This window comes from Pelodiscus sinensis, chromosome 3 (assembly GCF_052426305.1).
Source record: "Pelodiscus sinensis isolate ZL-2025 chromosome 3, ASM5242630v1, whole genome shotgun sequence".
NCBI lineage: Eukaryota > Metazoa > Chordata > Testudines > Trionychidae > Pelodiscus > Pelodiscus sinensis.
The window spans coordinates 150,264,479-150,277,561 of record NC_143054.1 but is presented as its reverse complement, the minus strand read 5'-3'; the positions used below and the strand labels follow the sequence as shown (position 1 = coordinate 150,277,561).

The 13,083-nt window shown below is 40.8% G+C and overlaps 1 protein-coding gene across 4 annotated transcripts in view; it reads right to left on the bottom strand.

The window, feature by feature from the left end:
- Positions 1–13,083, bottom strand: part of RPS6KC1 (ribosomal protein S6 kinase C1) — a 181,110-nt gene that overhangs the window by 74,132 nt on the left and 93,895 nt on the right. For all 4 annotated transcript variants that reach the window (XM_075925180.2, XM_075925178.2, XM_075925179.2 and 1 more), the window contains 2 exons: positions 12,270–12,388; positions 8,458–8,550 (listed from right to left, as the gene is read on the bottom strand). In XM_075925180.2, the coding sequence (XP_075781295.1) occupies positions 8,458–8,550; positions 12,270–12,388 (212 nt within the window). The remainder of the gene's footprint in view (positions 1–8,457; positions 8,551–12,269; positions 12,389–13,083) is intronic.

Here is a 13,083-nt window from a genome sequence, read left to right as displayed (position 1 = left end):
CTAATTTTTTTAATTAAAAGATATTTCTGCAGTAAAAGCTCTTTCATATGCATTACTGATTCTTCATCAAACGCTAAGTTTTCAACTTAACACCAGTATAGCCGGTGGCAGCCTGAAGGTTTGCCATCTGCTGCCACCCAAAGTCACGGTGGCCACCTTCAGAACATATGCATCAAAGCCTTGAGATAAGAGACTGAAGGAATACCGCAGAAGTCAGCATAAGGGGAATCACAAACCCAGAGGCAGGCAATAGGCAAGTCACCAGAAAGAGAGAACATGGTGAGCCATTAGTAACCCTACAAAACACCCAATCAAGGTCACTGGGGACACGAGAGGATGAAATAAATGCTGCTATAAATGCACTACTCTCTCCCGGGTGGCTTTAACAGAAATGCAGTCGCTTTACCAACTGCAGTTAAAACAAGGCAGAACCTAATCTGCTGTTGCTGCTTCAGTCCTACACATTCTCAGAACAGAACACAACCTATTACACTAGCTTGAGTTTGTTATGTTGACTTGGCCAACATTTATCGACTTCCTAAAAATGTAGATTTAAGTTTGCTGAAAAGGACATGACAAATTTTAACTATATATCCTAGTGTTTAAGGTTTTTGCAGAGAAACTACTCTGTTACTGAATTGCTGAAAATATGCACGTTATAATGTATGTGATGCTGTGCCTCTACATTTATAGCAATGTTTTTAAATATGAATATGCATAGCTCAAATATGCTTTATGCAAAATGGGGCAAGCAATTTGTGATTCAAGAGCTTGAATGTGTATATTCTATTTGTGTGCATGTATCATTCTTGTACATGAAGTTAAAAATATCAAGTAAAAACCTGTTTTATTAATCTAAATCTTCTAGTGAAAGCCATTAGTGGTATTTAATGAACTTCATGGCCCGGTGCTCAAAACAATGGTCTGTGAATGGTTTTGTTTTTCCTAATTATGCCTCCTGTCCTGGAATCCATCTTGAATTTGGTATTTTTCCATAAAGGGGGTGGGGAGAGAATTGAGCAAAGGATACCCACCCTGGGAAAATTCTATTTAAGGGATGAGGAGCAAAGAAAGATCATCCTCAGCTAGCTCCAAACTGCTCCCCTCCCGAAGAGGACACCCAAAGAGACCTTGAAACAAAGGACACTAACAAGGAGAGAAGCTGTTAGACACAGGTCATAGAAAAGATCAGCTCTGGCTTGAAAAATTTTACCCAGTATAAGAACTAGGACGAGGAATTATGTTTTGTAACAATCTTTCTTAGTGTATTAGGCTTAGCTGGCATGTTTTGTTTGTTTTAGCTTAGACATTTACTTTTGATCTGTCCTACTTTTTATACTAAATAATTAACTATCAAATCCAGGGTAAATAACTGTTATGAGAACGGAGGGAAGGACCACAGACGTGCATCTCTCTCTTCCATTGATAAAGAGGACAAACTTTATGAGCTTTTTCTGTGTGAAATGTTATACACAAAAGGATGGATTTGTTTGGGTTTTGGTTCCTTTTGGGGGTTGTGCTTCTGGGTGCTGACAAGTCTCTGTAACTGAGCCCTCCCTGAGCTGAGATGTTATCAGTGTCTGTGTTACTCTACTGGGGGGGAAGGCTGTTACCCCAACTCTGTGTCTTGGCTGGAGGAGACCAAGCTCCTGGCCCAGCAGGACAGGTGGAGTACCCAAGAGACCAGGTAGGTGGGCTCAGTGGTATGATCAGCACAACAAGTGACAGGGGATCTCTGAGATACAACCCATCAGTGCCATCACTGATGTAACTCCAGATCAAATGTGCTCCCTTTTTTGAGACAGTTTTTCCGACCACAAATTCCACAAACTCAAGCTGGGATCTGATCACTAAACTGGATTTTTTTCCTCTTTGCTTATCACTTCCAGGACTACAAAGTTCTGAGAAATGTCATTGCCATCAAGGGGGTTGCACAGGTGTAACTGACCAAAATTTTCTATATAATTTTGTTGATGTTGCAGAAATAGGAATGCAATTCACCTTACTTTCATAGAACCATAGAATCGTGTGGCTTCACCAGAGCCGAATAAAGGAGAATAATCACTTCTCTAGATCTGCTAACAATGCTCCTCCTAATGCACCCTAATATGTCATTAGCCTTCTTGCCTACAAGGGCACACTGTTGACTCATATCCAGCTTCTCATCCACTGTAATACCCAGGTCATTTTTTGCAGAACTGCCTCTTAGCCATTCGGTCCCCAGCCTGTAACAATGCTTGGGATTCTTTCATCCCAAGTGCAGGACTCTACACTTGTCCTTGTTGAACCTCATCACACTTCTTTTGGCCCAATCCTCTAATCTGTCTAGATCACTCTGGATCCTATCCCTGCCCTCCAGCATATCTACCTCTTCCCCTAGCTTAGTGTCATCTGCACACTTGCTGAGGGTGCAATCCATCCCCTCATCCAGGTCATTGATAAAGATGTTGAACAAAACTGGCCTTAGAACCGATCCTTGGGGCACTCCGCTAGAAACTGACCGCCAACCTGACATCGAGCCGTTAATCTCATCAGAGCCAGTTACCTCATCATAGAAGCTAATCAGATTAGTCAGGCATGTCTTGTCCTTCATGAATAGTCAGCATGGATTCACGATCACTTCTCCTCTTCCAAGTGCTTCAAAATGTATTCATTGAGGATCCCGTCCATGAATTTTCCGGGAACTGAGGTAAGGCTGACTGGTCTGTAGTTCCCTGTATTGTCCTTCTTTCCTTTTTTAAAGATGGGCACTACATTTGCCTCAGCTGTGTTGGCTGTAGTGGATCCTGGCCTAAGGGGGGAGGGGAGCAGCTCCGTGCCTCCTGAAAGGGTGGGCAGAAGGGGCTGGAGATAGCCTCCCTCTGGCAGCCTTCAGTGCTGCCTAGAGCATGCTGTACCTAACTGCAGAGACTCCAATGGTGACTTAAAAGGGCTGGGAGCTCCAGTAGCCACTGCTCTCTCATTAGCAGCAAGGCAGGATCCCTGGGCCCTTCTGAATCGCTTGCCCTCTTTGTCTGCCCCCATCAGTGGACCTGGCTGGCTATGCAAGGCCAACTGCAGTAAATGGTATGCTTAATAGACAATGTATTTGGCTACTAAATATAGTCCCTACTCAGAGCAGTTCTATCCTCTCCTCACCTTTATTTATATTATTTGAAACCCTCAAAGATTATAGAGACAAGAAGGCAATTTTAGTAAAGCACTTGGCTGGTACTTGTGGAAAAAAACTGGGAAGTACTCATCATTATTTGTGTGATTGGTGTGATGCCTTTAGTGATCCCTTTTTTAGTGATTACCCATAATTAATTTATGCTTTGTGGATTCTTTTGATGAGCAATATTATAGTTAGCAAAAGATACACTATATTGGTTTAATTACTGAAAGTGCCAGACAGCAGCAAATATCAAAACTCACTTATGTTTTTAGACTTTTAGTTGGGCTGTAAAAGGTGAAAACTTATTCCCTTGAAGCAATACCATAGCAAATCAGTTTCTTCATGGGCTGATTGTAGCTTCATACTAGAGCGTTGCCCAGGGCAGGGGCAGAAAAATCAACATAGATTCTGAAACACATAACTAAATCCATTTTGATGGAAAAAAGTATGCTACTTCCAAAAGAAGTCTGGGGGTTGAAGGTGTTTTATTGTGCTCACATAACTGATAACACTTGGTCAGGGGGTATCTATAAATAGATATGCACACAAGCCGGATCTCTGAGATGGCACACCAGCGCTCCTAAGAGTGTTGCCCTCACATATGCACAATAGATTAGAACCTGAACATTCAGGCCGTGTCCAGACTCAGGGGTTTTTTCGGGAAAAGTAGCCTTTTCCCGAAAAAACTTCCCCGGCGTCCAGACTCAAGCCGCGTTCTTTCGAAATTATTTCAAAAGAACGCGGCTTTTCTTTCGATGGCGGTAAACCTCGTTTCACGAGGAAGAACGCCTTCTTTCGAAAGTTCCTCTTTCGAAAGAAGGCGTTCTTCAATGTAAAGAGGCCGTCTTTGAAAGAGAGCATCCAGACTCGCTGGGTGCTCTCTTTCAAAAAAGCGGATTTCTCTTTCGAAAGATCCGCCTGCAGTCTAGACGCGATCTTTTGAAAGAGCCTCTTTCGAAAGAAGCCTGCAGTCTAGACATAGCGTCAAAGGGTAACAGTCCCATTTTTCATTCAGGCCCATAGGCAGGAATTTCGGTGAGGGAGAGTGAGCTGTGAGAAGGGCTGGTGGCTGCCCCTCCCCAGCCCTGGCCCCAAGACCCAGCCTTACCCCGGCCTCTCTCCTGGGAGAGAAAGGAGGAAATCGGCCCCAAGTTTCTCCCAGCTGGCCAGACCATGGGGGAGGGAGGCTGGGACAGCATGTTGCCTCTGCTTTTCCCTGGCTGGCCAGAGCACAGGGAAGGGAGGCTGGCAGTATGTCATCTCTTCCTTTCCTAGACCAGCTGGAATCGACCCCACGGCGGACCATGCGGGCGGGGGATTGGCATCCTTCACACCCACACCCTGCGTATGGCCTGTCATTAGATTAAAATACCATTTTCAAAAATAAACCCCACCTTCACCCTCCCACACACACTATTCATAGAGGGACCCGTCCCCTTATAAAAATATAAAAGCCTGTGTCAAGAAAAGCAACACACAGCTTACTTAAACAAATAGTCCAAATGAAAACAAAAAAAAGAAAGAAAGCTATGGCCATTTTTTTTGTCAATTAACTACCTGTAGTAGTTTTGGGTGCCCAGCCTAAGACAGTTAGAAGGAGCCAGAACTTCAGAAAATGATGAACACCCCCATTTTCTGAAAATGAGGCGCTTTTCAGGCACCTCAGGGTGAGCACACACACAAAAAAGTCACCATCATCCCTTTTTACAATCCTAGTCAATGTAATGAGACACTGCATATCCATCCAAGGACTCTCTCAGGGTACATCTACACAGCAACATTATTTCAAAATAACTTCATCTGTGTCTACACAGCAGGCAGTTATTTCGAAATAGTGTTGAAATACTGTCAAGCTGGAGGACTTCTTACTCCGACTCCTGCAACCCTTATGGTATGAAGAGTAAGGGAAGTCAGAGGAAGAGTGCTCTATTTCCAAATAAGTGCTGGGTAGGTGCTCCCAATTTCAAAATAAGCTATTTTGAAATAAGTTACGCAATTGACATAGCTCAATTTGTGTAACTTATTTTGAGTTAAGCCCTGCTGTGTAGGCCACCCTCAGTGTTTGAAAAAAGTTGTTTTTTCTGAGTCTTCATTGGTGTAGAGCTGGTACAACTCCAAGACCTCTATCAACTATGGGAGCACTAGGCTATAAATCAGTAAAAATGCTGGCAACCAGATTATTATCTAGATTTGTTTTCAGCAAAGTTAGACACCACAGTGGTAAAACTTCCATTAGTCCCTCTCCATTAGCACTCTCACTGCTATTAGGAAAGTTGTATCATGATGAGAACAAGGATTAAGAGATTTTTCAGAACAAACTCTGTGTGATGCAGACCTAGTCACTCCCTGTTGGGTCCCAAACCATTATGGACTACTTTAAGGCAACTGTGTTACAGTCCTGAAAGATCAGGCTGCCACATGACTTTGCTCCATCTTCACAGACAGAACATGTTATAATATGGTTTGGGCTAATTGGTGAAAATGGATGCAACTGAGACAAGACCAAGGTGTCACTAGTCTGCTGAATTGTACTCAAGTACGACAACACACAGGAGCACACGGTGCGCACTGATTGGCCTGGGAGTAGGGAGAATGCACAAAGTTTCCTCCACCCTGCTCCCGCCCTGAGAAGTGTGCATGGCACTTAGAAGCACCACATGTTCCTGGCAGAGCAGGAGGAGACTGAATGCTTCCCCTGCCCCCAAGCCCTGATTGGCCTGAGGGCAAAGTCTCCTTCCACCGCCAGGGGCATGGGTGCCCAGGAGGAACCTCGGGGGGCAAGGAGGGGAGGGAGATGCTCCCCTACCCCCAGACCAATCAGGGTCTGTGGGTGGGGAAGCAGGGAAGTATCTTGCCTCCCCCTTCACTTGAGGCCCCGCCCCTTCCACTGTGGCCTAGGCAAAAAATTATTGCCCACCCCTGTTGTAGATGCTAACAGCCAACCACAACCCTGTTCAGGGAAAGGCAAAACTATTTAGAGAGTCCACATGAGAGAGACAGGTTAACAGGAGCTCTCTTGCTTTGCAGTAAGAGCAGGCTGAAATTTGTGAGATTACTCTATTATTCAATTAACTGATATTTAACATCTCTACCATTGTACAGTACACTGGCTAAATACCTATTTATGCACTCTAGCCTAGTAATAGCTGCTTTTCAGTGGTAAGTGAAACTTTCAAGTGATCCTTTAGATAATCTAATATTTATAAGTTTTACTTTTGATGTGATATTTCCTGGAATATGCTTGCTTTCAAATCACTATTCACATTAGTACTTTATGCACATTTTTAAGCTCTCCCAATATCAGATCCTTAGAGTTAACATATTGGGGGTTCATGAAGAAATGGGATATAAGTGCACACTGTGACTTGCTGTGATGATAAAAACTGTGCCCCTGTTCTATATAGATGCTAAGCACTTATTTTTATATACATATGCAGAATTACGTATTTTATATTCACACAAATTATTCTCTGATTAAGCTCTTTGGGGTAGGGACTGACTTTATATGTGTAATATAACACTGTACACTATGACACTTACGACACTATAATCAAATGATAAAAAACTAACTATATCTCAGGATAAGATTAAAATTTAGGAGAAGAGTGAGCCTGGGAGCAGATATACAAGTAGACAGACATTTAAAAATATCTTGCTCAATCACTGAACAATAATTCAAACTTAACTTTGCCCCATAACACACTAGCTGGCTGAATATGCAACAAAACACTGGTAGAATGCACGTCATGCTGATGTCTCCAGTATTACATTTTATTTTTTGTCACCACCATAACCTTGTCTCTTTCCAAGACAAGTTCTGATCCCCGGATCTGGCTATATCAGGCTTTCATCCAGAAGCTTGCTAGATAGTCTAATGATACCTGAGAAATTCATTTAGCTCATGGAATAAAGGAGCTTGGCACAAGGTACTGAACATCACCTCCAATGACTAATAACTTCCACTTTAAGACTGAAATACATTTGGAAAGGTCTTAGCCCATTTCTCTACAATAATACTATGGCCTTGTATCCCCCGGGTATGGATAATTCCTAATACTGTAGGCTGCCTCCTCCATCCCTTCTTAGGGAGTATTATGAGGTTACGTAGTTCCTGGAATCCCCCTTACTCTTAAAGCTTTATTCAATGCACACTGCTAACAGCTATAATCAGCTTAACAAATTGGTCTTTCATTTGCTCCTTAATAAATATACAGAGAGAAACACTGAATAGATAAGACACTTGCCATTAGATGAAAGATGATAAATGTATAGGATATTATAGTTAAAAGGTCCTTGCATGTTGTGAAACTAGCCCAGAGTGTAACTAGCCCAGAGGAGAAACATAGTAGTTATGCATGAAGTTAAAATAGTATAAGCAAAAAAATCCAAATTGTTATGTTCAGCCTAACAAGAGAGAGAGGAATAAATTTAGAGCAAAGAGGATAGCAGCAATTTTTAATAATACAAGTTATAAATGTGACATATGACCTCAAACACAAAGCACACAAGACAGGGATCACTCAAGGAACAATCAAAAGGCATCAGGGGAACTGAGTGGCAACAAGGAAATGAGTTATTACAAGCTGAATTAGCCATTGCCTCATTACTGAATAATAGATCATTTTAAATGTACTTTGTAAGGAGATAACTAATTAGTAATATCAAAACAGTGCAGCTACTTTACTCATAGTTATTCTTTTGGTCACTTAATTAGGTTTGCAAAACATCTGTAGGGTCCACTACATTTTACACGTGACAGAGGGATATTATCCTAGGATTTGGGGAGATTTTATTTGAATGAGTCAAAAATGAGTTTGACTTGTTCTAGGTCTCTACCTTGGCTGGGGATTTGTATTCCAAGTTCTAAGAGAAAAGAGAGCAAATATCTTATCCACAGGGGTCCTCCCCCTTCAAGTTTTCATACTGCATTGACTGTGAGAAAATGTCTGAATTTTTACCCTTCTGCATTTCAAATAGCCAATAGTTTAAAAAAACGGAAATATATTGACATATCCTTATCCCAGTATTGTGACTGTGACATTACTTTCAAAAACCAGGCCCCATCTGACTGAATGCCACCAAACATGTACCTTATCCTTTAGCTCAAATATATTTTGCATGACCTTACATGAATTGCTTAGATAAAAGCCTTTTTTCTTCTACTTTTGTTATTTTAAAGTGCAGATGCATTTGAGTCATTTTCCCCTTTTGTTTCATAGCCTTAAGATCCACAGCTTCAAAGACAAAATGTCAGCATGCAGTCGATTTATGACTGAACTCTTGAGGAGACACTGAAGAATTACCTTGTCAATCACCCCAAGGACTCTGAAGGCCTTCAATTCCTCGGCAGGGCTCCTTAGGTTCCAAGAGGGCCTTGAACTTAGTGATCCTGGAGGCTAATGGAAGATATCAAAGATTACACATCAATCAGGGTGGTACTTGAAGGAAGACTGCCTGCTGTAGCAAATGCCAGGCTGAAGGAAACTAAATTTATCATAAATCAGAGAGAGTAGAGATGAAAGGAGAAGTTTTCTGTTTGTCCTTAAGTGTAAGAAAAGTTGCAAGTAAATAAATCAAGATAACATTGAAAACAAAATTTTAAAATAGAAAAAGAAACAGAGCTTATTTCGTTTCCAATGCTTTGCAGAGGTAATAAAACTTAGTAACAAATAGCTGAGCTCCCACCTGGCAACAATAATCAATCATAGCCTTACGGTTTTTCTGAATTCACAATAGTTCAAGGCTTAGAGGACATGAAAAAGAAAATCAGAGACTTTACAAATCACAAGAATGCAAAATATAGAAACCTAAACATTGTTCTTTTTGTTTGATGGCAAGTATTCTCTACTCATGTCAGTCATAAACCCTGATGTTATAAGGTAACACATCACAATGGTCCCCAAAACAGCCTTAGCCTGTGCCCCATGGCTATGGGGTAGAAGAAACCCAGCTGAGACCTGCCAGAATTCCTTGCTTCATTCCATTAGCAGACACAGAATGACTTCCAGTTCCACAGTGTCACTGAGAGGGGAATCCAGACCAGAGAGAACACTGCACCAACTGGCTCGCTTATTTTAGAGCGCCAGATACTGGCTCACCTCCATCTGCCTACCCAGCAGTTGTGGTAAGGGGAGTGTTTCAAGTGTAAGCAACTCAGGACAAGGACCTGTATCTGTTTACTTACTCTGCAGATCACCATGCACATCTATGGCACTTGATAAAAACTTCTGAAAATATGACCTGTGCAACTTAACTGCCCTAACAAAGAAAAATCAGATTATTTCTCCCCCACCCCACACACCAAAAAAATCAAATATGCAGCTTCCACACAGAAGCTAACCTGCTACTTACAAAACAGACACCTTCCAGCAAATTTACAGATTAAAATAAATAAAATGAAGCAAAGCTCTTTTGTAAAGTTTATCTTTTTCCCCATAGAGAAGTCTAGTTTCTTGAACAAGGAGCAAAATGAAGTTCAAAATCTATCACTTTCAGCAGTTACCATTGAGGAAAATGGACTCCACATGAATCTCCTGCCAGACAGAAATAAAGAGCTTACAGCAAGGAAAATGAAAGGAAATCGGAGGTAAACTGTGATGCAGAATAACAAGATGAGCATTCCTGAAAATGAATGACCCTCGGAGCCTGGCTAGTAACCACTGTCCACAGAAAGGCACCCTCTCTCATTCTTATCTAGACAAACCTCATGTCAAACACTAGATGTGTCAACATTTGGGGGTGTCTCTCACTATCCAGACCACTGTAGACAAGAAGATCAGCCACAATACCTAGTTCTTGGTATCAACAATGGAGGAGTCAAAACTATTTCCCGGGTTCTCTTTTCGCCCACAATCATGCCTGCCTCCTTCTTCCCAGCACTTGACATGTCTTATGGAACAACGAGAAGTCCTGTGGCACCTTATAGACTAACAGATATATTGGAACATAAGCTTTCGTGGGAAAAGACCCACTTAGTCAGATGCATGTAATGGAAATTCTAGAGGCAGGTATAAATAAAGAGTTCCAATGAAGAGTAAGGTTAGAGATAACGAGGTCAATTCAGTCAGGGAGGTCTGACGAACTGGGTCTTTGACTTCTGACCTTATGTTCAGAAGTGGGAATGTGGTGACTACTAAGGCACATAAGACATGTCAACAAGTATCAGAGGGGTAGCCATGTTAGTCTGAATCTGCAAGAACAACAAGAAGTCCTGTGGCACCTTATAGACTAACAAATATATCGGAGCATAAGCTTTCGTGGGCAAAGACCCACTTCATCAGACCTCCCTGACTGAACTGACCTCGTTATCTCTAACCTTACTCTTCATTGGAACTCTTTATTTATACCTGCCCCTGGAATTTCCATTACATGCATCAAACTAAGTGGGTCTTTGCCCACAAAAGCTCATGCTCCGATACTGTGTATATGTTAGTCTATAAGGTGCCACAGGACTTCTCGTTGTTCTTGCAGATTCAGACTAACACAGCTAACCCTCTGATATTTGTCGACATGTCTTATGTGCCTCAGTAGTCACCACATTCCCACTTCTGAACATAAGCTCAGAAGTCAGTTTCCATTTCTGTGAGCCACTGGATAGTGGTTGTCCCCAAAGCAACAATCTATGTAAACTAATTCCGATGATCTGAAATCAAAGCAAAAACTGTATTTGGCACAAGAGTAGGAAAAAAAGAAACAAAATCAAGAATGAATAATCATGTAAAATAAATTATTAGCTACTATAACAATAGGTGGCCAAAGTTTGTGCTCCCAAGTAAAGGGATTAAGTCTAGAGAAAAATTTTGCTCATAAAGCTTCTCCTAGCTATTCAGCTTTGAATTTTGTCCAGAAAATATGCAAGTTTTGCTCTTTCCTCCCCTTTTCCTTCTGAAGTATTTCTTTTTGATCTTCAAACGAGGTATTTGTCCAATTCAATAGTTTTTGACCAAGCGGGTCCCATTGTTGTTGTGAATACTTGTACAGTATTACCTGTTTCTTCCTGTTTGCCAGCCATCGTTAATTTTTACTGTACAAAATGTAATGGATTACTCATATCTTCTTCCTGCTCAGTTTTCAAAAATACTGGATTTGAATTCAGTAAAGATTTTCCCGATTTGCAAGAACATTTGGGCCAAGAACAGCAGCCACCAAAGAGTTCACCTAACATCTCTGTTTAGTTTTGACATCTCTTGAAGAGGACAGTTCCTTCTTACGTAGCTGTGGATAACAGGCCCAATATTCAAATTGTCTTAAGTACAAATGATATAACTAGTAAAAAAACAATTCACAAAATGTTTCTCATTTACAATGTCCCCACCAATGTATTTGTGGGCTCTTACTGTAGAAACAGTTCCCCTTCAAAACACAATTAAGGTTGGAGAGATGTGTAAGAGCGTAAGATTTACTTTGGATCAAAGGACTTAATTTTATCTGATTTTCCAAAGCTTTGCTTTTTAACTGCAACAATCTCCTTAAACTGCTCTTAGGGCTGTGAAAAATAAGGCAAAAAAAAATGTTCAGCCCTTTTTGTCCGTACTTGATACAAATGTAGACAGACGGGAAGTTTGAAACTTTTTATGTTTACTACCTGGGAGCGGTTATTGACAATCACACACAGCTTAGTGTGACTACAGAAAAAATACAAACCAAGAGCAGATATGTCCCTTGGGAACTCAATAGGGAAGGGCAAAGTAGAGATCTATTAAGCATGTCTTGAAACAGTATTTTTTTTTTTTTTTGCTGCACAAGTAAGCTCAGCTAAGGCTGTCTGCTTAAAAAGGTGGAAGCAACCTCAAAAAGCAATTTAATGCTGGCAGAAATTGCTGAATGCTTCAACTATATTTACTTTATAAACTGCAGAACATGAAGTAACAATACTAACAACCCACTGACAGCACCTGTTAGAACCAGGTACCTTGCATAATATTACAAAAAAATAAACTACATCAAGAAGCACCAAGAAATTTTTTTTACATAAATTTACCAGAGAAGACTAATTAATGTGTTTAGGATACAGAATTTTATCTAGTTTTTCAAATGGCTTTGAGACATGACAAAAAGCAAAGAAATTCAGACAATCTTACATCTTCAATTGTAGAGAAATGAAACTAAAGCCTACCCCAAAAACTGATCCATCTTCAGAGGGTATCTGGTATAAGCTGGAAATTTTTTCAGCACGCATTAGATATTCTGCAGTCTTCCTCTTCACTGCTTCTCGACGAGTTGGACTTGCCTCACCTAGATGGAGTAACAGAAAATAGTGAGGGTTTTTTTTTTATTAAGTGTTTCCATATTCTTGAGGAAAGAGATTGACCTTATTTTGCTGTCTCTGGATCTAGCCTTATTCATGGACACCTACAACTATAATAATATTCGATTCCATGTTCTGTGATTTGGGTGTTCTGGCAAAGATATAGTTTCAGCCATATACATACGCAAGTAAAGGAAAATTCTGACTTTATTTTTGCCAATTTGGAGTCAGTTTCCATGGGAACAAAATTAAGAACTGGAGCCAGTAAGTGAAATGGACTCTGTATCCATGGAAATCAGATTAGTGCATATACTGTAAAGGTTATAAATTACTCCTTTAAAAAAACCAGAAGAGGCAAAACTTGCTTATTTTCATCCTTCCAGCTTATGCTCACATAGAAAATGGGGTCAGAAATGCCACTAATAGCCAACTGAAAGTGAGAACTCATACAGATTTCAGCTGCTGGCTGCTCCCTTCCTTTCTGGCTAAGAGACTAATATTTCAAAAATTGGAGGAAGAACACACAAAATATTTCCGTTTCTCGAGTGACTGAAAGTTCATGGTCTTGGAACTCATGTCTTCCAAAACCTGAGTACTCAGATAGGTAACCAGTATATGTAACTGATTCCATATATTGCAATGCCTATGACAAGAGCTGGAGAACTCAAGGGACTGGTCTGAC